Source organism: Cheilinus undulatus, linkage group 5, assembly GCF_018320785.1.
Source record: "Cheilinus undulatus linkage group 5, ASM1832078v1, whole genome shotgun sequence".
NCBI classification, from domain to species: Eukaryota; Metazoa; Chordata; class Actinopteri; order Labriformes; family Labridae; genus Cheilinus; species Cheilinus undulatus.
The window spans coordinates 5044745-5071634 of NC_054869.1; the positions used below are offsets into that span (position 1 = coordinate 5044745).

At 39.1% G+C, this 26890-nt stretch overlaps 1 protein-coding gene across 1 annotated transcript in view; it reads left to right on the top strand.

Moving 5' to 3' along the window:
- coro1ca (coronin, actin binding protein, 1Ca) overlaps positions 1–19215 on the top strand; it is a 76638-nt gene extending 57423 nt beyond the window's left edge. The window contains exons 4-11 of the mRNA XM_041786863.1: positions 3038–3167; positions 5855–6036; positions 7267–7386; positions 9500–9604; positions 9692–9837; positions 10072–10129; positions 10257–10499; positions 15273–19215. Coding sequence (XP_041642797.1) covers positions 3038–3167; positions 5855–6036; positions 7267–7386; positions 9500–9604; positions 9692–9837; positions 10072–10129; positions 10257–10499; positions 15273–15392 — 1104 coding nt within the window. The 3' untranslated portion in view covers positions 15393–19215. The remainder of the gene's footprint in view (positions 1–3037; positions 3168–5854; positions 6037–7266; positions 7387–9499; positions 9605–9691; positions 9838–10071; positions 10130–10256; positions 10500–15272) is intronic.
- Positions 19216–26890: the final 7675 nt, after the last annotated feature.

Sequence of the window (26890 nt, forward strand, 5' to 3'; positions counted from 1 at the left end):
CACCTTCACTCGGACTAATTATCTATGAAACGCCTCATTCTTAAGCACGGACAGACAAGAGATTACACGCTTTTATTGCAAAAGGCTGCACTGTTGTAACAGAGGGATGGGTGCAGGCCTCGCCCTCTGGATCAGATTAGACTCTTGATATGTGCTGCAGGAATCAGTGCTGGGGAATGATTTAGCTGTTTATTGAGCTGAGGTCACACACTTCTCCGAGAGCGCGGTCTTTCTTTCCTCCATATGCCCTTATTTGGGCCGTGAAAGGCTGATATGATAAGTGCGCTGCCTGTTTATGTATGCTGCCACCACTTACCTGAAAGTCCCGACTTCCTGTTAAAACAACCCGAATCAATGCCAGATTCATTTCGTGTTTGCAGAAGTATAAGCAGAGTTAAAAGGGAACCATCAATGGTTCCTCTCTTCACTGCATTCAACCTTTTCGAGGGGAAGTTCACAGCCCAAAAAGGCTTATGGTCATGTTTGGTTTGGATCAGATGGCAGTGGGCTATGTAACTGGTCTGTACAATTAGACTGGTAGAGAAAGCCCCAATGATAAAAAAGTAGCAACACCCATTTCCTAAAATTGATTTTAAATAGTCACAAAGAACTGAGTTCAAGCAGACATCAGCATAACTCACTGCATGTCAATCATTGCTTCTGTTAACGAAGCATTCAGCCCTGGAGTGGAACATCAGGACCTGTGAAAAACTGTTTGCGCTCTACATGTCTAAAACTTCTGCACAGTATTGTATATTATTATCTTATATAGAATCTAACTTTAAAGGTGGCAGGGAGGAATAATGTTTTTGTGCTGCAGCCAGACGTTGAGGTGCATGATATAATAGAGTATTTACTGCTGTAATATCAAATGAGTATGTTTGTGCATTTTTTTCTTTCTTCTGCTATTTTTTTCACTTGAAAGTGTGTTTTAAATATTGAAATTTCAGTTTTTACTTCAGCTTCTTATAACTTCTACACTTGAGGACCACTGGTGTTTTATTTCAAGTACGTTGTCATGATTGTCTCCATCCTCCAAATCTGCTGTTTGAGTTTCAGAATAAATTTTAAGAACTTGTCAGTTTGAGTACAAGAGAGACCTGGTGTAATTTACATTTAAAGAGTTGTGCATCTATTGGTATTGATAGGGTTATCAGCTAAAAAAATGAATGTGGAAGTATCAGCAAACCAGATATCAGAAAAAATCCAATATCATTCACCTGAGAAGGAAGCATTATGGTTATACAAGCCATTCATAAAGGTGATGACTAAAAAAACGCTTTGAGGGAATGTTTTAAAACTTTGTGCAATTGGCCACTACAACTCAAAGATGAAATAATACATTTTGGGGGGCAAATGCCTATAATATTTCTACAAACCACTCTACCACAGAAAACACGTCCTTCTTGTTGACCCATGGCTGTACTTTCACCCTCTGAGAATTAGTTACCTCAGGGTGCATACAATGGTAGTTCAGGTTATTCACTGTGATTTGGGCTTTTTTCACCTCCTACCATATTTCATCTCTCAATTTTATTTTCAACATTCTTTCTTATTTATCTTGCTGTCAACCTCTTCTTTTTTTAGCTTGAAGAAGTGACGCTGTGAGTCATCATTATTTCCATCATTAGGAAAGTCTGATTTGATTTTCATTTCCCCCACAGATTCAATACTTTAATCACACAGAATAAGGCAACAAATTCTTGCTGTTTCAATAGTCTAAATGAAAGTTTTAACACTTGTCTGTAAATTTAAAGATGTTTTCTGAATTCCCCTGATGTAAAAAAAAATAGAAAAATAATGTAAGAGTCAATGATTTACCTGACATCCCTTTCCTAAAACTGTTTTGTGTCTGTATAGAAATGGATCTACAGCAGTGTTAAAACTGACTAAACTTAGTTTAGTTTTCATCAAGATGGCTAAAACTAGACTAAAATGTAATATGGTTTCCTTCAGACATTTAAAATCTGTGATATCTCTCCACTGTGGCTAAATCTGTCAAAAAACAATGCATCTATCTACTCTGCCTCTCAGCTGTAGAAAGCAGGGACCCCAGATTTGACAGGGTGCAGAGAACACACTGCAATGATTTGGTACCAGATTTATGCAAGAAAATAAATGCTTGGACTAAAAGTAAAGACTAAAATGTGAGGACTTTTTATGGACTAAAACTAGACTAAAATGTTTTGAGTTTTTGTCGACTAAAACTAAAAAAGGTAGAAATGACTAATATATGACTAAAACTAAAATGCATTTCATTTAATGACTGAAAATAAAACTAAAATTAAAATAGCTGCCAAAATTAACACTAATCTATAGCATTTTGAAAAATGCTGGATGTTTTTGGATAGAGCATGCAAGAGAAGGAATAATGATGACTGTTTATACTTTCATTTTAAAAGCATTACACACACATACACACACACACACACACACACGGAGAAAAGAATGCAAAGCAGCTCCTACATGGCCACCAACCTCATCAACATACCCACTCTGATGCTGTGATTGCTCTTGGCCATTACCTGCACAGTCAGCTACCTTACAGTTTATTCAGACATTACACAGTCAACCTTTTAGGGACTGGGCATCTTAAAAACCCTTTAATATCTGGTTTAACTGACTTTTAAGTAATTTCTTCATCATCTTAAAATGTTTGAGATATCCACCAGGCTAAATCTGAATAAAGCTGCATTCTTATGTCATAACAAAAGCCTTCTCATTTTTTATCTGTTTTGGTTACCATGAATTCACCAAAACTTACTGTATGTAGCTCAATTGAACAGATCTCTGTCACGTAATAATGCAGCTCACTGTTACTGTTGGTCACTGCTGCCCCCTTTAGGCTCCTTGTGGTTACTACAGTTTTAATTGTACTGTGCACCAATACAGTAGCTGAGATGGTGTTAGAGCTTTTTCATTCGCTTCTTAAAATCTTTGGTATGGAAAAATATTGAAGATTACATATTAACACTGCCACTTCTTTATATTCACATAGCTTGAAAAATGAACTATCTCCTGGTCATGTCCTCTACAGGTGTGGCAGATTCCTGAAAATGGCCTCGTCACTTCACTCTCTGAGCCTGTTGTGGTCCTGGAGGGCCACTCCAAACGTGTTGGCATCATCACATGGCACCCGACAGCACACAACGTCCTGCTCAGTGCAGGTAAAATGACTCTTTCTTTTTATTGTTGATAGATAAATACATGGAGGGGAGAGTGGAATTGATAAACAGTGCATTTAGAGAGTAGTTAGACCTCCTTTACTTTCTTAAATTCTGTTATGTTGCAGCCTGGTGCCACAATCATAGGAAATAATTTTCTCAGTTATCTATACTCGGTACTCTACAATGACAAAGTGAGAACAGAATTTTAGAATTTTGAAAATTTAAAGGTGCAGTGTGTAATATTTAGCCTTGTAGCATTTAGTAAAACAAACAAACTTGGTTAAATGAAACATGATGTCTATAGGTAGGTCTATCCTAATTAGTGTTTATCCACCTGAAAAAATGTGTTTTATTTTTATATAAACTCAGAATAAGCAATCTACTCATACATGGGGAGGTTCCCCTCCACGGACGCTGCCATCTTGAATTTTTGCATTTTGCATGTTTCTATGGTGTCACAGAAGCACCAGAAGCTTTTTTTTTTTTTAAATTCCACTGGTTGCCACGGTTTTCACCAGAGACACGCTGCACCTTTAATAAAAAGGAAAAAGTTCAAAATATCACTCTGATACAAGTATTCAGACTCTTTACTTAGTACTTAGTTGAAATACCTTGGTTAGCCATTACAGCCTCGATTCTTTTTGAATATGATGCATCATTGGGGAATTTTCTGCCATATTTCTTTGCAAATCCTCTCAAGCTCAGTCAGGTTGGATGGGGATTATAAGAGGACAGCCATTTTCAGTCTTCAGAGATATCCGATAAGGTTAGAGTCAGGACTCTAGTTGGGCCACTCTAAGATATTCACAGAGTTGTCCTAAGCCACTCCTGTGTCGTCTTGCCTGGGAGGCTAAGGGTCATTGGAAGGCGAACCTTCAGCCCAGTCTGAGGGCAGAACCAGTTTTCGTTGAGTATACCTCTGTACTTTGCTCTATTCAGCTTTCCCTCAACTGTGAACAGTCTCCCAGTCCCTGCTGCTGAAAAACACCCCCACAGCATGATGCTGCCACCACCATGCTTCACTGTTAAGATGGTACTGGAAAGGTGATGAGCAGTGCCTGGTTTCCTCCAGACATAACGTTTAACAGTGAGGCCAAACAGTTCAATCTTGGTTTCATCAGATCAGAGAATGTTGTTTCTTACAGTCTGAGTCCTTCAGATGTTTTTTCCCAGGATCCAAGCAGGCTTTCATGTGTTTTGCACTGAGGAGAGGCTTCCATCTAGCCACTGTGCCTTAAAGCCTGGATGGAAGGCTGCAGCGATGGTTGTCCTTCTAGAACTTTGTCCCAACTCCATACAGGATCTCCGGAGCTCAGTCAGACAGACCATCGGGGTCTTGGTCACCTCTACTACTAAGACCCTTCTCCCCTGATTGCTCAGTTTGGCTGGATGACCAACTCACAGAAGAGTTCTGGTTGTGCCAAACTTCTTCCACTTGAGAATTATTGAGGCCACTGTTCTCTTGGGCAGTGGTTCTCAACCTTGGGGTTGGGACCCCCATTGGGGTTGCGAAACACTCTGAGGGGGGTCACCAGATGCCTTTAAAAAACTAAGAATATTTTTTCAAATTACACTGTTACCACTTTACACCAATTTTACCAAATATCAAACCCTTTTTCATTACTTTTTAACACAAATTTTGCCAATTTCAGCACATTTTTGCCACTTAAAACCCATTTTTTTCCATTTTAAACCCTTTCCATCACTTTTTTCTGCCTGTTTTTGCCATTCTAAACCAATTCTTGCAACTTTCTGCTTTTTGTTGCCTCTGTTGATTCATTATTGCCTCTGTCAGTCACTTTTTTCAACCCTTTTTTGCCCACTTAAACCACAGCTAACCCATTTTGCCTGTTTATATCACCTTTTCATCCAATTCTACCTAATTTCCACCAATTTTTTGCACTTAAAAGCCATTTCAGCCACTTTTTATCCCCTGTTACCACTTTCTGTGCCCATTTTTTCCACTTTAACCCAAATATATTCTTTAGAGATCTAATTCCACCCAATTTTTTGCCATTATTTACCAATATGAGCAATTTTTAACCCATTTTAATTATGTTTTTAACAAGTTATTTTCATTTAAAGAAGGCCATTTACTACACAAATGAATAAATGAAGATATTTTTTTCTTTGATAAGAGTGATTATTATTCAGGTCAAATATAAAATATGGATAATACAGCTTAACTTCACAGTGGACCATGGTTTTGTTGACCTCTATGGACCCCCAGAGACCTCCCTTTTTTGCCTCCTTATGGACAGCCTTGTCTGCAATATTCTTGAACGTTCATGGCTGTGTTCAACCACCTTCAGGTACAGTGGGGGTCCCCGGTCTTTGGCACCTTTATTTTGGGGGTCGCGGGCTGAAAAGGTTGAGAACCACTGGTCTTGGGAACCTTCAGTGCAAGATATTTTTGTGGCTTTCCCCAGATTGTTAAAACATGTGGCATTTACCCTAAAAAGGGAGCTGAAACAGCGCCCCAAAAGGATTTCCTTCTGTCTGATCTACAAAGCTAAAGCTGAATTTTCAAGCCATGATATGCAGAGATGCATGATAAAGTCACAGTACGAGTACAGTATGCTTATGTGCACCAATTTTCAACAAGCTAGCGCTGCGCTTATCATTACATACTGTATGTGGGACTTGTGTGCGCCATGGTCCTGCTCACCATTTCCTCACCCTCTCAGGCTGCGACAACCAGATCATCATCTGGAACGTGGGCACAGGAGAGGCCATGATCAACCTGGAGGACATGCATCCAGACGTCATTTTCAACGTTTGCTGGAACCACAACGGAAGCCTCATCTGCACCTCCTGCAAGGACAAGGCCATCCGCATTATCGACCCCCGCAAGGAGACCATTGTTGCTGTAAGATCTTTTTTTTTTTTTTTTTTTTTTAATTGTTTAGGCATTTTCTCTTTTGTGATTAACTGTAGCTGCTGTATGTGACTGAAAAGGTTACAGACACTAGATTTATGGTCTAAGCTGTGCTGTTGTCTCTCACACATTCAGATTAGAAAATACAGTAGCAGTTAAAGTTAAAGCTGTCTGACTTCAGCCTAACATAGGCTAAATAAACCAATACACTCATACATGAACAGAGGACTAACACCCTGTTTATACAAGGCATTAACAGGGATTTAAATCATTTTGGGCTCTCAGATACTAAGTGTGAACCCTTCATGATTTGTGTGGACACTCGAAATAATTCCATGACTCAGACTGCATGCTGAAGTGGTCTGGGATGCCTTCATCTAGACTGGATTGGTTTTATAGACCCAACATGTACTACCATGCATTTAGGACCGCCATGTTAACTGGCGTGACCTGTAGTATTTCTCTGGTAAACAAACAAGCATTCCTTTATTTATGTCTGTCCAGCCTCACTCAGAATTTTGGAAATTTTAGCTCATTTTTCAGAGATCTTTTTTGTCACGGTTCAGAAATAGGATTTTATGTTTCTGCTTCCAAACGGCTTTTCATTTGGTACCATTCTGACTTTTTTTAATCTTTGACACATAAAAACAAAAGGACAAATGAGAGCTGGTTGCATTGTTCCCAAAGAGAGTCAGCTCTGAGAACAGGCTCCTCCACAAGTGACGTGTTGAATAGAGTTGTTGTTATAATCTAACAAGTGCCCAACAGGATTAACTTGCTAGATAGTATATCACTGTTCTTGAAAAGCACGTTGATGACAACATGAGGTACAAAAGCGGTTATAGAGGCACCGCTAACCTCTTGTCTTGTGGCATCTTGCCCCTGTTCATTCATATCACCACCAGCTTCACTGCACACAGCATGTAGGGAAACCAAGCCATGTTGAGAGAGCCATAGAAATGGGCTGTTGATTGAATAAGAACAGGTTAAAGAGTTGTGATATCAGGTCACTGAAGACATAGTGTTACTGCACAGTTTGGACTCATTGACTTGTGCAGCCATTTGGTATCTGAATGCCTAAAGTTCTTCGCAAATTTAAATGTAAACAGGACCTAAGGATGAAAACATTAATCTGCAATGTAGGTCAGAAAAAAGAGGCAACATTTTAAAAACTGTGTGGCATAAAATAACGATCTTTGTTTCATTCTCTAAACTTCACAGGAGAGAGAGAAGGCACATGAGGGCGCTCGACCAATGAGGGCCATTTTCCTCTCCGACGGAAACATCCTCACCACAGGTTTCAGCCGCATGAGCGAGAGACAGATTGTCCTCTGGAACACGGTGAGCATTTCCACATTTTATAATAATACACATTTTTATTTTATTGGAATAGGTGGTACTTATGTTGTCTAGAGTGTTATTTCAACACTTAGGTTATTTTTTTAAGATTGTGGACTGCACGGTAGTCCAAGGGTTAGTGCATACCCTCTATACCCTTGACTGGTCACCCATAATTTGAGCCGATTTCAGTCTGTTTTCCACATTTTCATCTTTTTGCCATTGAGCAGTGTTTCAGACCAGTTTGCCATTCAGCCCAACTGAGCAGTCATGTCAAAAGCGATGTCAATGCATACCCTCTATACCCCGCCTCTTGCCCAGTGATAGCTGGGATCGGCTCCATCTCTCCCTGACCCAAAATGGGATAAGTGGTCTAGATCATGGGTTCCTACCCTGGGGTCTGGGAGTTACCAAACTCTCAGGCAAGGGGGTGCGAGGCTTTGTCTGCTATGAAGTTGTCAAAATTAGATTGGCAGATATTAATGATAATAGTGGAAAAATTAGCCCGCATAGTTTACACTAACTCCTTTTGTTGTGATGAACATATGTAGCTTCATCGTCTTAGGGTTTTTTACATGAAACAATTTAAAAATATAGCGATTTTTAAAAGTAATCGATCACTTTTTTTTTATTCATCATTGGACTCTGCTTTTCTTGGATACGTGTATGTGTGTGTGTGTGTCCTCCTCCTTAAGGACAAATTGTGACCAAAATTTTCAACCACTCATATTTCTTTAACTCTTAGAGGAGGTTGTGCACATTCGACATTTTTTCATTCTTTTTTTAATTTATAATTTTAGCTGTGTTCATGTATGTGGCATGAATTTTGGCAAGATTGTGTGTTTTTATTTGATCATGTTATTTCTAGTTCAGCCCCTAAGAAGTCTAAAATACACTGTTAACAACCAAGAGTTACACTCAAGCTGTTAGGGGCAAAAAATGCTCAATTGAAACCCATTCAAACTTTAGTTTTTAATCTCACTTCCATAAAAGCATGCTGCATCTATTTTATTATACCTGGGTGTCAATCTTTTGCCTTGGAATTGATCATTTTTACTAATCTCTGGCGTTATTTTGACCATATTTGGCTTATGGAGGAGAAACATGCTAAACATGCTGAAAAATAATAATGCATAAAAGTCAGTGTTGCTGCTAATCATTAACATATTCCAGGCTGTAAAAATTCAACCAAAAATTAGTTTGCATGTAATATATCCAAAAATAATTTCTTTTTCTTTTTTTTCATTGAAAGATATGGTGGCATCATGACAAAAAAACAAACAAACATCATTTAAAGAGTTAAAATCCTTGACCTAATTATTGATATCAAATATTCATTAGCTAAATGAAAGTACAATAAAATAGTAATGTATAGAATTTTTTATAGCTTCCATAACAAAAGTCATTTTTTTTGTGCTTAGCACCTTGAGTCAGTATTTGACATTGCATTCAAAAACAATAATGCATAAAAATCAATGTTGCTGCTAATCATTGACATATGCCAGTCTGTAAAATATACTTTGCATGGGGCATATTGAAAATAATTAATTTTTCTTTTTTTTCATTGAAAAACATAGTGGCTTCATGACAAAAAAATTGCCATTTAAAGGGTTGAAATCTTTGAAAATCAAAAAATAATTGATATCAATAATTAAGTCAGTTATAGGTGAAAAGAATCAGCTCAATTAAAGTACAAAAACATATAATATCTATTTATTTTTTAGCTACTGTATGAAAAGCAGTTTATTTGCTCTTAGCAGCCTCAGTGTAACTAATATTAAATATTAATTAAATTAAATATTAATTGTTCCCATTTGGACGGTAGACAGAACAAGTGGTGACTAAAAAAAGAAAAGAGAAAATACAAACACATTTAAAAAGATGTGTCAGTGCCAAAACAAGAGCAGGCTTTTTATTAAACATTTTTATTGAACACATAACTAAAATAATACAAAACACATGTGAAAAACAAATGCTACATTTATGTGGAGTTTACATCTTGTCGTCCCGGCTTTATTTTCTCTTAATGATAGCCTTAATTTTTCTTAAGTGCTATATTTCTGTGTTTGTCATCACTCTTTAAGATTCCTCATTAACCTTTGTGGTCTTTAATCAGGAAAACATGGAGGAGCCCATGACTGTTCATGAGATGGACACCAGTAACGGAGTGCTGCTGCCCTTTTATGACCCTGACACCAGCGTCGTTTACCTCTGTGGAAAGGTGAGTTATCCTCCAAGCACTTAATATCTTAAAGTAAAGCTTCATCAACTGAATGCAGAAACAAAACTCTTCTTTATTTCCTGACAGGGTGACAGCACCATCCGTTACTTTGAAATCACAGATGAGTCTCCGTATGTTCACTATCTCAACACCTTCGCCACCAAGGAGCCTCAGAGAGGGATGGGCTACATGCCCAAGAGAGGCCTTGATGTCAATAAGTGTGAAATTGCGAGGTAAACTGAGTCAGATGGATGTTTAATTCGTTCAGAGGAGTTTTATTTTTATAGAGTAAATTCCCATCGATAGAGTAATGTGCAGTTCCTTGCTTCACCACAGAGGGGCAGACAGTAATCACTGATCTCTCTCAGGACCATTCACAGTGAAGTATTCTAAAGCCAGTCTGCTGTGTGTGTTGTTGATTATTGCTCTGAATTGTGTGTAATTTGATTGCGTTTCTGTGTTGGCAGGTTCTACAAACTGCATGAGAGAAAGTGTGAGCCCATCGTGATGACTGTGCCCAGAAAGGTGAGTCCTTAACTTAAATGGATCACACTGACTGGACCTTTAATTGCTGTTTTTGAATGACTGGATGCCTCCTGGGGTCTTTTCTGAAGTAGTCCTAATCTAAGAGCTTTCTGTCTCTCCCTGTCAGTCCGACCTCTTTCAGGATGACTTGTACCCGGACACGGCCGGCCCTGACCCTGCCCTGGAGGCCGAAGAGTGGTTCGAGGGCAAGAATGGAGACCCCATCCTCATCTCCCTCAAGAACGGCTACGTCCCCAACAAAAGCCGTGAATTCAAGGTGGTCAAAAAGAACATTTTGGACAGCAAGGTGACCAAGAACTCAGAGAACTCGTGCCCTGCCAACAAGTCTGCCTCCCCAACTCCAACAATCGTGAGTATCTGAGTTTGAGTGTATTTCTTTTTGGAGAGTGTGGTGCTTTGTTGCTCCTACAGGGAGAACAAAATGCTGCAAACCACTTTAATACCTGCAGCTATAGCAATTCAACTAAACTAGCACAAGATGATGCACTTAAACTTTTAAAAATATGTATTCTTTTAGAGTAGATGTCTGTGAAAGTGCCCAGTGATGCTTGTTTTAACATTTTAATGTTTTTTTTTTTTTTTGTGTGTGTGTAGTTTGATAATGTCTTTACCTGTGAATTAGTGTGACTCTTGTTTGTAGGTTTTATCTTTGAATGCTGAAACTCCTGTCTGCACAACAAATATGCCTTTTGAGATTCTTTAACTTAAATTTGAGGTTATGAGTAGAGCTGAACAATTCACAAAAATCATGTAGTTGTGATCCCCCCCAGATATTGCGATTGCTGTATGCGATTATATTTTGGTTCCTCATCAAAGTCATTTTTCAACAAATACAAGCAATAAATCATTTATATTATAACATAGATTAAATTGGGGAAACTTTCATTGTACATTTTATCATTTCATTGCAAAATGGATAAACAGTTTTACTTGGCAGAGAAGGCTCTGTTCTAAAGATGCCCTCTGAGTTAGTCAAGCAGCATGCTTTGACTTTCAGGGAGTGCATGGCTAGAAGTAATTAATCCATAGCTGCATGAATCTAAATATGAGGGTGCATCAAGCTTTATGCTATAAAGGAGGAGGCTGGGGTGGAGGAGGTTAAGCTTTGCCAGCAGCAGCGGCATGGTGCATCAGCATTAATGCAAGCAGGGTTTAGTGAGAAGTAGGTCACATTTTAATACACCGCTGCATTGAGAGAAAGAGCTGTGATTGGCTGTGGGAGCTGGGAGACGATAAGTGGTATCAATTAGCTATTAGCTGATCACAGCTGGGCATATGACCATGAACCAGAGATGGGGACCCTTTAACTGTTCGTCATGCTCTCCTCTCATCCTCGTCTCTTTTCATGGTACATAGCAATGACACACAAACACCACGCTCTCGCACACACCTACTCTGAAATGCACACTAACATGTTATAATAATAATAATAAACTTTATTTGTATAGCACCTTTAAAAACAGAGGTTTACAAAGTGCTTTGACAACAAGCAGAATCACAGTTACAAAGCAAAACACAAACAACAAAGACATCATGTTGATAGTGTAGATCTCAGGCTTCCAGCAAAAGTTACAGAATACTGGAGGATAAACACCAGAACTTTGTCCTCCTAAAGCTCCTCTCTGACCACAGAGGATCTCTATTTCAGCTTAATAAAGTAAATATTCAGCTAAATTTTACACATTAGAGACCCTTACACACCTGTCTGAGAATTAAAATGTTCATAAAACCTGCTGCAGTTTTTATTTTGTTTTATAATGAAGAGTTCATTAACAGTTAGTGTTTATTGTCAGAATAAACGCACTGCCCATTCAGTAAGGGTTAATGCCTGACGAGGTGTACAATTAACAGGGATTAATGGACGATGTGGAGGCCTGAACCTTCTGACACGCAGTGGAGGATGGTTACCTCAGTGAAGTCCATTAATCTCTGATATTTGGACACCTTGTTGGGCATTAACCCGCTTAAACCATGGTCATTTGCCAACAAAAAGAATTAATGAAACTATGGGGCGTCCCATGTATGCGGAGGGCCTCCGTTCAAATCCGGCCTAAGGCCCTTTACCGTATGTCTCTCCCCAGCTCTCATCCCTGTTTCTGACTCTATCCACTGTCCTCCTCTATCAAATAAAGGCACAAAAATGCCCAAAATAACCCTTTAAAAAAAAAAAAAAAAAAATTAATGAAACTACTAATTTATAATTTCATACGTTTTGTGATCAAAATAGAAAGTTTCACTAAAACAACAATTCCTTTCCCCTAGCAATGCCTGAGGGCTTGACTAATAACTGGAATAGCCATTCCAATCCCATAACGTTTATAGGGAATGTAAACGTTTTTCAGTACTCCAGTAAATAGGATGGGCAGTAGATACAAAAGCACAATGGAACAAAAAACTAGTCCGCTCAGCACACTTTCTGAACAGATTTATCAATGAAAAGACATGAAGACGAGTGAGACTGAGAGTCATCTGTGATCAGACTATAAACCTGTACGCTAACATGAACAGTCATCTGATAGAAAGCTTAGTTTTAGCAGACCAGCTGTTTGAATAAACAAAATAATTCCCCCCTCTGCACTACAAGGTCACAGACGTGAAATAGAGCTGTCCACGCCCTGCAGGTGCTGATTGTCGGTCAGAGACGTCAATATTTATCAGATATTATCATGCCGATTTATCAGAAGCGTTTCCTTCGGTGCTACCAAAAAATAATGGCTTATTTTCTTTTGTTTGTGTTATTTAAATCTTCTGACAATAGTTTATAGCAGTCAGAACAGGAGGAAGAGTTTTTTGCGACACTCACCTCTCAGAGTTAAGGTGAGCCTGGAAACAAGACGTACATGGGATATAGAAGATAAGACAGTCTTACGTTACTGGTCTTAAATCTGGAGTCTGTCATTTTATTTATGTCAGTTAAGTGATGGTTGATGCCAGTCCGCAGGCTCCTTAGGCTGGCAGCGCTGTACTCCCTTCTCAGATAATATGACTGTGTCCGGTTGCTATGGTTACTCCTACCATCTAACGGCTGCTGTGCATTAATTTGGAACAGTGTAATGATTTTTTTTGACTGAAACTACTTATGAAGTTCAGAGAAGAGCAGTGACCATTAGCCACAGTGGATGGTGTGAAAAAAAGTAAACGTCAAGCATCAGTCAGATGTAAGCGTATGCATGTGAACGCAGCAGCCAACTGGCCACCGATGGTGATCCCACCTGTGCTGGTGATGATGATACAGTACAGGCTTTAAATTCTAAGACAGAACCATGCAGTGGTCTAAGCAGACTGGATGTCAGACACAGATCACAGAATGCTCATCACAACCATAGGTTATTATTCAGATAAGAGTCAACATACCAGCATTTTAAACTCACCTTTCATATGAGCAAAAGTAATCAGTATATTTATACTTCAATACTACAGCATCAACTTTAGAAGGCTTAAAGCGCATACTAATGTGAAATTTCTGGTTTTTATTACTAGAAATTGCAAGAAAATTCACTCACACCATCTGAATTGCTCAGAAACATTTGCAGCCTTTTGGTACCAAAGTATTTTAGTCATCATCTTCCTCTTTGCTCTCTGTCTGTTTTTGAGAGACATAACTAAAACTTTTGCTTCTTTGTGAGAAACCACGACTTGAGAAACATTAGCATTTGCCAACCTTGATTTTGAATGGATCACTGCTGCTCTGTCTTTCTTTTGTGTCATCTTTGGGTAAAATTGGACTGATAATCTTTGCTTTTTGGAGCTTCTGTAACGCTCAACACTTAAATCATGATGACAAAAGATTTGTTGCTTTAAAATGAGGTTTAAAAATTAAACAACCTGAAAATTATTAGAAACTGAAGTGTATTCCTCTGCCTTTCCATGCTTTAAATATCATCAGACATTAGAGCCCATCTCTCATTAATGCCTTCCATTTCTGTCTCCTCTGATCATAGCCGTCTCTCCGGGGCTCCCAGTGTCACACAGACAAATTGTACGTGTTCAAAGCAGTACAGATTCCTGTCTTTCTTTATGAGATGGTTCATAAATGTTGTTCGACCCACAAACTGAGGGGTCTGCTGTTGGTATGGGTGCCTGCTGCTGGGCGTCCTGCCGCACCTCACCCACAACACAGCCACCCTCCTGGGACCCAGCCCATGTGTCTGTGAGCAGCTCTGCTCTGTAATCACAGCCCACTGAGCCTCAGTGCTGACCAAACATGTTAACCCTCACAGACCTGGACCCTGCCAGGCTGTAGGCCTTTTCACACATGAATTTATTAGACTTTCTGGAAAGTTTCAGGTTCATCTGATCCTGAAATATTCTTTGTTTTCTATTGTTTTCAATTAGATTATTTTCCAAATTGTTCCAAATTCAGCCCAAGGTTATAATAGTTTTGGATTTTTCATTAGTTTTTATTTTTATTTTGTTTTCACTTTCTGTTTTTTCAACTTTAGTTGAAGTGCTTTAGTTTAGTTTAGTTTTTATTTTGCAAAAATGCTTCATTTGAGTTTAGTTTTTATTAGTTTTAGTTTTAATTTTTTTAGATACATTTCAGGGCTGAGTGAACATCATGCATTTTAAAAACACATTCAAACAGGCTATTCATCACTTATCATTTTATTCATTGAAAGATTATGTTCAAATAAAACTCCAGACATAAAACTAACACTGTGTGAAGTCTTAACTAACCAATTCAGGCAATTTTACACTCCCCAGACTTGGGTTAAGGTGCCAGTCAGTATGGATGTGTCAAAGACTAAAACTAAGGATATTTTGTCTCCATTTTTATTTAATGTTAGTTAGTTTTTTAAGTGCACTGTACAGTTTTAGTTAGTTTTAGTTTTTTTTAGAGCTTATTTTTCATTTAGTTTCAGTTAACTAAAATGATTTTCAAATGTTAGTTTTTGTTATTTAGTTAGTTTTAGTTAACTATAATAACCTTGGTTCAGCCCTACTCATCACTCTGATTGGCTCCTAATGAATGTGACGGACAGAACAGTCAGAACAACAACTCTATCCATAACGAGCCTGCTGCAGTCTGTTTCTTTCACTGTTGGCTGTTTTTTTGGGGGGGAATTATGAAATCACAACATCATGCCCAAAAGTCTCACTGCTCTCTGTTTTTTTCCTGCAGAAATCTGAAGCCAAGCTGGAGGAGATCTTGAAAGAAATCAAATCCCTAAAGGACCTGGTCAGCAGTCAGGAAAAGCGAATCATCAAACTTGAAGAGCAAATGTCCAAAATCGCTATTTAGGGACGTTCCCCCCCCCCGACCCCGCTACAATTCAGGACGTTCCATTGGCTGGGGGTGGGCGGGACCAGTCACTGCCTCTCTCAATGACAGTGTTTCGCCTGAGGCCTGCCTAGCAACGATCCCTAGCGACATTCCAGATGAACTTTTTTCTTATCCAGCCCCCGACCCTCACTTCAACACAGGTGGAATAAAGACGCGTGGCAAATGAAGCAGAAAGTACTCTCGCTTTTTTGTGACAAAGGACTCTATTCCTTTTATTGTGTGGCAGTCTGTTTTTGTTTATTTTGTCTTCTTGTGTCAAACAGTCTTAACATTTTCCATATTTTAGAGTTATGACCAAGAAAATCCAACTGTCTATTCCCAAATATTTTTAAGTAGGATCAGTTGTTTCATATTATTCCCGTTATGAGGTTGCCAAAGTCCAAATTACAGGAACTCCTCTTTTCCAGAATTTCTTGATTGAAAACATAAAATAGTCGCAGTTGATGCGTCGCTAAGCACACAGACGTGACATAAACGAGACATTTCCTGTCTGTGTTGAAGCTGCACAAACTAACGCCTGCTTTCCGCCATTCCTGCTGCTTCCCATCATTCTGACTGTGCACAGCGGTCCATGTAAACATGCATTCCTTTCTATCTTTTCTAACATGCACTGTGTGTTTGGTGGAGAATCATTCCTCCAAAATCATCAGCAGTTCTTCATGAACTGGAGGGGAAAAAAAAACACCTCTGTACAGCTGTAAACACTCTGCTGCAGTGACTCAGTTACACCAGCCGGCTTGTTTTTGTGACTTTTCTGTGCTGCTGTGAAGAAACCGACCTCGGCTCTGGTTTGTTTTTGTCACTGACATTCAGTTCAGTTTTTGTTCACGCAGAGGGATGGTCGTCTCTCTCTGAGCTGTATTTTCTGTGTAAAAACAATCAGGAAGCATGAGAGTTAGCACACATCATGATGGTTTTAAACTCACCTGGTGATAATCTAAAGACGACAGGGACGATAAAGGTCTGTATTGTGAGTGAATATGTGCCTCTCTTGGTTAGCTGTCACTACGGACCTCTGATGTTTGTTTCTTATTTTGGGGAGCTCAGTAGAAAGTTCAAGACTGCACTGCAAAAACTCAAAGCTTAGCAAATGTATCACTACTTCTTACACTCATTATACACCATGATTGTCCATATCAATATCTGATTTTGAGAGATTACAAGCAAAAATAGAGCCTGAATTACTGGCGTACTGCTGCAGTGAGCAGATTTTACCTGACGGGTTTGTCAAACTGAGATGTAAGGTTGTCAGAACACCTAGATTGTAAGCTTCGATACAATCCAAGAAAAATGTAATGATTCTGAATCCTATTTTGATACAACAGCAGTAAAATATTTGGAACTTCATTGCTTTTAACAACAGTAACGGATTATAATTCCTGTGTAAAGTCCTGCTAGCTAACAGTGTTGACGGTGACCGTTGTGAAGTACAGACCCACAGCCAAACCAGCGCTACACAAGCTTTGTTTACTTTTCTTTATACCACCATTTTCTTTTTAATGCAGGATTATGACCTAATGAGGGAGAAAAGCCGCTAAAAAGTGGCGCCAATCCCAAACAGCCTGGCCTGCCATAACATCCAGATTATAATTCACACAAATATGTCAGTCACTATCTGGACCATCTGCTTTCACCATGTAAAGTTTGTTATCCTGCTAGCTAACTGCTGGCTATAGCAGTTAGCTAGCAGGATAACAAAAATATAGCAACTAGCTAGTGGTAGTTGTGAGGTACAGACCCATAGCCAGCGTGGCAAGGTCCCAGCTTCCTTTGGTCACTCTGATGCTTTAAATTTAAAAGTCTTTTCTTTCAAACGTGCACTCAACAAGCTTTATTTACTTTACAGTAGAGCACTGTTTTCTTTTAATGCAGGATTACAACGCAAAGAAGGAGAAAAGCTGCTAAAAAGTGGCGCCAATCCCAAACAGCCTGGCCTGTGTCGCTATCTATCCTAGCAGTGAAGGGGACACTTACAGTACACCATTAGTGTGGGCAAATTGGCAGCAGTGACAGGATATGCCAGCCTTTTACATTTGACACCATGGTAAATAGGATTCAGCCAGCTGTTTCAGTTGTAAATATTGATGTAGCAATGCCTCAGTTTAAGCCCTGTTGGTAAACATCCGCCCTCTGCAAATACTGTGGTATGAATGCATATCAGTAGGCAGTGTTTATCTCCATTTTATGCTGGTGTCTTGCACACCTAACTGCTGATTCAGAGATGTTTTTTATTGGTCAAAGTCTGATCTGTTTCTATTGTAAAAAATGAGAGAAATGCTGGCACTGTAGGAGTCGAACACCAAAAGAAATGATGTGGAAAAACATCAGCATGTGCCCTTATTTTCACTTTTGGTACATCTCTAGAAAACATAAGTGCATCAAAAATTGCAGGCAGAGTTCCACCCATTGAAATGTTGCCCAGTTTTGGTACATTTTGGAAAGCTTGCAGGAATTTTTGATGGGTTCATTACTTTCCGATGCATAAACCTTTTTTGATATCAATTGATTAGTAGTTTAAAAATGTGATATCAAGAAAGATTAAATTCTGACAACCTGAGCGTGACCTACTCACTGATTCAGACAATGAACAAGCCTTCTTTTTTGCTTTGCGTTTTTATATAAGATCTCTACCTGGATGTGTCACATGAGTACTGAGATATTAAATACATTTTGCTAAGATTTGAGTTTTTGCAGCTCAGCCTTGGATGAAACGTACAGCTAGGTGATTCTCCACCCTTCCTTTCAGCCTGTTTCTTGCTCCAGCTGTGCTTATATCCCTCTTAGCACTTCCACTTCTTATATATTTTAACTTTAACTCCCCAAACGCCCCCATAATCAGCACGTAAAGGAACCATTTAATGATCAGTCGGAGCTGTTTCTTTCACGCAGCTGTGATAAATGTCCTCCCTGGTGTTTGGTTAGGAAGCTGAGACGGGTAATGGTTCAGTCTGTTGTTTGCCTTCAATCTTTGTTACCACTGTAAAGACCTGAAAGTGCCATAGAGGAGAGCACGGACGTGTGTATGTGTAGGAGGATTATTGTGTGGTAGATTTGTGTAGAAGAGATGATAGGTGCCCGGATTTAAAACCACTTAAAGGTGCTAGTAAATAAAAAAGATGACCCTATTTCTAAAGAGCTGTATTTGTGAATCCATCCCAACATTGGAGGATATGTTTGAAACTTTGCTGCCCCCGACGTTCAACACTTTCCACCTCGGTACGGGTATTTAAATGTCCTCATGTCAAAGCTAGTAGCTGTTAGTGAACGCACACTCTTTAAATAATCAAATCAGCAGAAACGTGGGTCCAATGCAAAGACACTGCCCTATCCTGTATATCAGCTTCTTTACAGCACTGTCGGCACGAGAGCAACGTACGAGGAGTAGAGTAGCGATCCAAAGGGACTCAGTAGGTGGAGAAATGTGCAGATGAGAGATAGATGTATGTTTGTAATTAAGGTCTAGGAAATGTGTGAGAGCTGTGTAAATAACATGACCATATTTTCTGTATTTTTTTTGTTTTTTTTTGTGGTTGTGCTGAAGAGGGTCTTTGTGTGGGAGGTGGGTTTTAAATGTTTCCCCTGTTTCGTCCGTGTTCCCTGCACCTTGCCATAAAAAGCACCATGAGAAAAGAAGCAGAATCAGCGTGTATGTCGGAGAGAATCAGGCGAGAACGGAACCAGGACGGAGCCTCATGTCTGCTCAGCATTTTTGTTCATTATTCTTGCTTCAAGTATCAAACATTGATTATAAGAAAAGTTAATAAAGAATTTTTAAAACTGATCTTTTTCATGTTTTCAATGGACACGTATGCTGGTGTGGTGGTGTTTCTACCAAAGAGTTTCTAAAGAAGGATTTCAATTTTTTTTTTTGTGTAAAAAAACGGCCGTTTAACCCTTAGGCATCCCTTCAAACAACACACATATGTATCTAGGGGACATTTTTTTGCACCTACTAAATGCTAAAATTCACAATTTATATTATTTTTAAAAATGTTTTGGGTTTTTTTTCTTGTTATCACTTCCAGCCCTCATCATAACAGCAAATCTTTGGTCATTGTCATGATTTTATATGTTTTTAACCCTTTAAATGCCAGTTCATTCAATTTTCAATTCAGCAGGATGAGATATTTTCCATATAAAAGATGCTAAGTGGATTTAAAAAAAAAAAAAAATTATCAAAGATGGCCATAAGTCATCAATTACCTCTAACATTGAGTTTTGTGCAGTGTCTAGAAATTGGTGAAAATTATGCAAAAGATGGACCCATAGGGTGACAATTTGACCCCTACTCTATATGGGTATATTCATAATTTGTTTTTTAAATTAATTTTTTGTAATGACCTCCAGTTCTAATCATGACATAACAAATCTTTGGTAATTTTCAGTATTTTAATAAATAATAATTTATCAATTTTTTGATCAGTGGGTATTGATGTGGTTTGGCAGCACCGGCACTGAACACAGACTTTCAATCTGTCCGCAACAAAACGCGTTGGGGTGGCGCTTCAGAGGTGCAGTTTCTCAAAAGTAACGTGCAAAACCCAAGTTTATATTCTTATCAACACCCACAGACATTTTTAATTTCATTTCTTTATGCCTTTATTTCACAGAGCTATAGAAAATCCCACAATAAGTGTGCCTTTTAAGTGCCCTACGGATACATGCTTGGCCCAAAAAGAGTAATGGCACCATGTGGTGGTTAGGAGTAAAAATTGCAAGTCTAAGGTCCCCATTCAAAATTGCAACACAGATGGCAATAACAGTGATACATGGTATTGCAAATTTGCAGTCAAAATAAGCAATTTTAATGGGTTTGAATGGGCAAGTTTTGTCCCCAAGGGACACCAATGTGAGTATTTTTCCTATACCCCAGTGGTTTTCAAACCTTTTTCGCCTAAGGCACACTTAAGGTTAAGCCAAAATCTCAAGGCACACCATATTCATATCAATACAAAACTGACTTTTTAAATAATATAACAGTCAAGGTGGCCTACTGGGGGTGGCAAAATTTGGTTAAAAGTGATGGAAAAAAATGGCAAAATTGGGCAAAATCTGACAAGACAGAGTCAAAAATAGATAACAGTTGGCATAAGGGGCCAAAAAAATGGGTTTAAAGTGGCAAAAACGTATTGAAAGTGTCAAAAAGTGTCAAAAAATGTGTTACAAGTGGCCAAAACAGGTTAAATGTTTTAAAAAGGAGGTAGAAATGGGTTAAAAGTGATTTAAAAAATTGCCAACATTGAGCAAAAACATGGCCAAACAAAGTGAGTGGAAATTGGCTAGAGGGTGGCGAAAATGGGTTGAAAGTGTAAAAAAGTTGGCAAAATAGGTAACAAGTGGCAGAAAAGTGGCAAAACGACTAAAAGTTTCTAAAGGTGGTAAAAAGGGTTTAAAAGTGATGAAAAAAGGCAATAAATGTCCAAATGATAGCAAAAGTAGGCAAAAACCAGCAAAAAGGTAGCAAAAATGGGTTAGATGTGGCAAAAAAGTTTTTAAAAAGTTGTAAAATTGCAACCAAAAAAAAAAAACCCAGCAAAATTAGTGGCAAAATTGGTAGAAAAATTGGTTGACTTGGTTAAAAGACAATTTCAACTCAATAATAGCTTGCCAAATGAGGTAACTGTCAGCCAGGATGCTAGCACCAATGCTACTGGTGCTACACACATACACTGATACCATCAATAAGTCACAACTGGAGAGGGCCCATTCTCTGGGTTTTTTCAGGGGCCCAGCCAGATCCCCAAGGTACGCCTTGACTTGCCTCAGGGCACACTAGTATGCCTTGATACACCATTTGAGAACCACTGCTATACACAATACCAAACAGGTCAATGTAATTTACTATTACATCAACAGAATACAAATTAGTTCAAGAATCTAAAACAGAATGCCAAGACTGTGCCTGGATATACCTAAGGCTTAACGTGTGTTGTGTATGGGACTTCTGCTGTTCCTGCTGCCAACCTCAAGTGGACACTTGCCGTATTACAATTTTTTGCACTTCTGTATTGGCTTCATTTTTCAGGACTGAAGGTTGCTTCTTGGATTTAACAGGATATATGACAAGCTAGAGACGGGACAAAACGAACATGTTTACAACCCCTTTTCTCTGTGGTAATTTTAGCCAGTTTTCCAGAGATCTTGAGAAATTACTTCATAAGCACTGTAAAAGCATTTTTTCTTGCAAAAAAACAGAGCTAAATGAGTTGAAATATTCCAATAAAACAGAGTGAATTTAAGGGTATGGATGCGTGTTCTTGGTCGACTTTTGCCACCATTTTTTCAGACGCATTCGTAACATAACCTTGCAAAGCAGGTGGATACGCCAGTTTCCTTGTCTTTCACTAGTGAATCCATCTTGCAAAGCTCCCGTCTGAACCATTTGGACCTGGTTAGAAAGTGACAGGACCAATCAGTGATGAGGGGGAGTACTTTCTGGTGCGGCAGAGTCGTGACATAAGCAAGCAGCAACAACAAACCGGTGCAATTATGGTGGAAGACATTAGCGTGGATGCTGCTAAAGCGCCAGTTTTATCAGAACTTCACGACATTTCTTTGTTAAAAGAAGAACAAAGAACAGCAATGAGTTGTTTTCTTTTAATAAAACGACGAAAGTCGTGTACTGACATGTCTACAGTCGCCATGGTTTGTGTTATGCAGTTCTCTTTGGAGTTGATTCCTCGGTAGCGGCAACGTCACGTGTTTTGTTGCTCTGATTGGCCCGTGAAGATGTGACAGACAGAACGTTCATCCAATCACAATCTGAGGTTTTTTTTATAGGCTCTGCCCTTTCCCAAATGCTGTCTATGAGCGGTTTACCAGATGGATGTGTGAAACAAATCCATCTGGCATGTCAGGTCATTCGCAACCTCACTTTTGGGTCCCGACCCACCAGCTGAGAACCACTGGTTTAGACGGACGACCTGGAAACATGACGCCTGCAGCCTCCTCTGAAGCAGAAGCATAAATAAAGGGCTGCTGGAATCAGTTCATTAACTGCAATTAATCACAGCCCATAATTAATTTGACTAATCTCATTAATTGCTTAATTTATTCTTTCTTTCAGCATGCTTTGTTTGAGCCACGTCAGCGTCTCCCTGCAGCCACAGTGATGTAAAATCAACCCACCACTGCTCCTTCATGTCTCATTTCACTGAAAAACTCACAGACGGCTCAAAATCACCCGTACCTTGTGTTCTGAAATATCTACCTTTTTACCGTACTATAAGAGCAGCATGTCTCTATGTAGGAACCTCTATATAAGTAGTTAGGATCTGATTAGCAGAGTCAGGGAGGGTCACTCATTGTTATTTTTATGTGCACAAACTTTGCCACCTCCTCAGAAGTCAGAGCCACAGCTCCAGAAAGCGTGACACGCCTCTAACAAACACAACGCTATTGTAGGTCACAAAGATAGCTGGAGTTCAACCACAATCATGTTACATTAAAACATCATCTATTTTAAGTTTTCCTCACAGGTTTGTGATGGAGGATAAATGACCGTGTTTTCTTTACCTGGCTCTAATACCGACATGTTTGAGCAGCTGTAAAAATAAGAGAATGAACTAAAGACAGGAGGTAAGAGTAAGGACTGAAATAGACCTCCTTCATATTTAGAGACGGAGATAAACGCCCCTGAAAGGCCGTGAAGTTTATATGTTAGCTCTGTACATATGTTTGTGGATGAAAGGGAGCTTTCTCTGTGTGCTGCTGCTGTGTGCCCGCCGAGGACAGGCTGTAATCAGCATGGACGTAATTACAGAGCGCTCACTGGGAGGCACAGGAGACTCTGGACTCGCCCAGCCGAGGACAGAAATACACCGTCTCCCTCTAACATGGCACCAACGTCTCTGCACTCAGATTTTTATTTCTTAAGATTTGTTTTGGGGCTTTTTGTCTTTATTTGAGTTGAATTCTGTATGCCAGTGTGCATGGAGAGCATGCTCCAACAAACCAGTGAAATGAAAGCAGGAAACTCCAAACTTTCACTAAAACAACACATAACACCGTTCACATTCCCACCATGACTGAAAAAGATCGCTTTAAAGCCAAAATGTCCTCTTTATTTTAATTCTGCACTAAGAAAACATCTGAATCCAGCATGTCTGAGCTGAGGATGAAGGCCAACAGGAGGAGGAGGAGGAGGGAGGAGAGGCTGCTAACAGAGGGATGGACATCACTGAGCATCAAGTCGACTTTTAGAGCTCAGTAAAAAAATCCGAGAGGAGGGTGGATGTTCAGAAAGTCTTCACTCTTACTTTCCTCTCGCTCCTCGACGATTTTCCTCCTGGTCGTCTGCCCCGAACACAGGAAACCAAGACCTGCTGTAAGTTTACTTTTTATATTTTTAATCGATACAAAGAGATGTTTTGTTTTTTTTAACAGAGAGATGACTATTACACATATTTAACCGAGTTCTGCTGTCTAGGAATATAAATGCATCTATCTGTGGTTTTGTATGCTCTTGTGTTTCATGTATTCTCACATCCAGTTATTACAGTAGAAACATGACCTTCTATACCTGACAGGGTTGTCTTGATATCAGATTTCCAAACTTTTAAATGATGCTGGCAAAAATCAAACCTGTGGCCTGCTAACAGGACAAGCCATCAGTGAAGAAGCCCCTAAGCCCGTACAGTTGGCCCCCACATGTCAACCATGCAGACCAGATTTGCCCGGGTCATCGAGAGGGAGCTGGTGTTTCCTTCCGTTAGTCCTGAGACCCCGCTAGAGCAGTGGTTCTCAACCTTTTCAGCCTGCGACCCCCAAAATAAAGGTGTCAGAGACCAGGGATCCCCGCTGTACCTGAAGGTGGCTGAACAGCCATGCACAGTCAAGAACAGTCACGTGCAGACAAGGCCGTCCATAAGGAGGGAAAAATGGGAGAGCTTTCTGGGGCCCAGCCAAACTGGGAGCCAGTAAAATCATGGTCCAATGTAAAGTAAAGCTGTTGTATATGCTGTTGTATATATATATATATCAAAGAATCAAATATCTTTTAATTCATTTGTGTAGAAAGTAGCCCTATTAAAAATGTAAATCATTTTGTTAAAAACAGAATTAAAATGTTAAAAAATAGTTCAAATGGGTCAATAATGGCAAAAAAATAGTGGAAAAGGTGGTGAAATTGGATTTCAAAAGTAGCAGAAATGGGTTAGAATTTCCAAAAACTAGATAAAGGTGACAAAAATAAAAAAAAATGGGTTAAAGTTGCAAATTCAGACATTTTGGTAAAAGGGGGTTAAAAAGTGGCTGAAATGTGTTGAAATTCGACAAAATGGGTGTCAAGTGGCAACAGTGTAATTTTAAAAATGTTCTTAGTTTTTTTAGGGCACCTGGAGACTCACTCTCAGTATCTTGCGACCCCCAATAGGGTCCCAACCCCAACGTTGAGAACCCCTGCTCTGATCTCTGGCGGCCCAGAGCCACCATGTAGGCTCTCACTGCCAACACAGAGACCTTCTACCCAGCCACATGGCCGTCAGCATCTCCACCTTTAACAGGCCCAAGCTTCGACCATGCAAGCTTCTTATTTCCCAGAAGTAGAAAAAGAGAAGTCCTAGGGATCTTATATCAGGTCATATTTTACTTTTACACACCAAAATTTGCAAGCAAGCTCCTTAACACAGTCTGATTTGCACAAATCCACTGGCAACTTTATGGTGCAGAAACATTAACATCTCTGTCCTTTTAATGCCTTCACTTTGTGTTTTAAAAGTATTTGAATGAGGATTTTATTTATTGTTTGAGGCTAATAAGAGAAGAATATCTATCCATTCTGCAGAGGTGTAACTGTGCATGCAGGGAGGCCTGCCATAATGAGCTGCAGTAGTCAGTGCGTGATTTCCAGGAGCCTGAACCAGGAGCTGTGCGGATGCTCTGTCAGGGTCTGATCCTCTTGATGTTACAGAGGATAAATCGGCAGGACCGAGCAATCGAGGCCACATGAACTTTGAAGGTTAGCTGGTCATCAGTAATGACACCCACATTCAGGCCAGACTCAGTGGGCAGGAGTTCATTTGATCTATCTGGACAGTGATTTGTGGTTGAATGGTGGGACTGGCTGGAATGATGATACGCTCAGTCTTAAAAAGTTATATTCTAATTTTCACCCCTGATAAGTGCCCTGTGTTACTGAAGAAGTCAAACTTATAGAGAGGAACAATATTGAATGTAGAAGCCAATACCAGCATCCATACTGATACTTAGATAAATATCTTAGATCTGAAACATGAGACCGCTAAATATTCTTAAAGACTCAGAATGAGAAATGAAGGATAGTTCTGTTCTTAGAGCCAGACTAAAGCTCAAGGACAGAGAATAAACAAAGAAAAGACTAAACATCCACTCAGTCTTACATATGGCTGATATTTACCGCAGATATAGACCAAAATTAACGGCTAAGATATCTGTTGTTATTTTCAGCTGAAACTTTCATATCTACTGATAGAATAATTCACGTTCAGGATTAAAATCTGCTGATACCACAGTGATGATAATGTGCATCCCTAAAAACTAACACTAAAACTAAGAGAACGAACCAAACTAAAATGAGAAATGAAACTGAACTAAAGAAGCAAACCAGCAGTGAAAACAAAACTGAAAACAAAACTGAAAACAAAATGTGTAAATGGAAAAAAAAAAAATCAACCATTTTTGATCCTCAGCCATCACAGGAAAAATAACATTCATTTTATGGCACAAAACTTTTATCCTGGAGTCACTGCTTCAACTGAGCTGTTTTTTTCTGTTGTCAGCCATTTTCCCAGATTTAGCATGAGGGAGACATTTCCTGCAGGATCAATGCTCTAACAGTTTATTCAAATCTGAAGATTTTTAAAATAAACACAGTAGTGCATCATAATCAAAGTTAATGTCTATTATAAACATATTTAAGGCTGTGGAAATCTCTGTCAAGGAAATCCACTTTCCATGTAAAACATGAATATACAGTGCTTAACAAATGTATTAGACCACCTGTCATATTTGTCTCAGAGACCATCCAGCATCATGAAGTGCTTTAATGCCGACTCTTTCATTTTCAGTGAGCTCTCCACGTTTTACCATTTTGAACAGGAATGAGGAATTTCAAACTGAATTCACCCAAATTTGAGCCGGCTCACTGGACTTCTCTGAGAAGTCAGAAATTAATCAAGCATAACATTCAAGCACTAAAACTCATTTTTCTGTTCAGGAATGCAAGTAAATAACTATAATTTGACACAATAATCAAGAAATAATAATGTGCTTTACTGTTTTTTTAGTTTTTTTGTAAATCAGTAAATCTGAAAATTCATGGATAACAATAATAATTATATTTTAGCATTAAAAATATCATTTGGGTTAAAGAGCTTCTACATATTGGTGTATTAACCATTGCAGAAACATAAAAAATGATTTTGGTAATTACCAATGCTGTTAATTTAGGGCAGCTGTGGCATAAACCTTACTTTGGT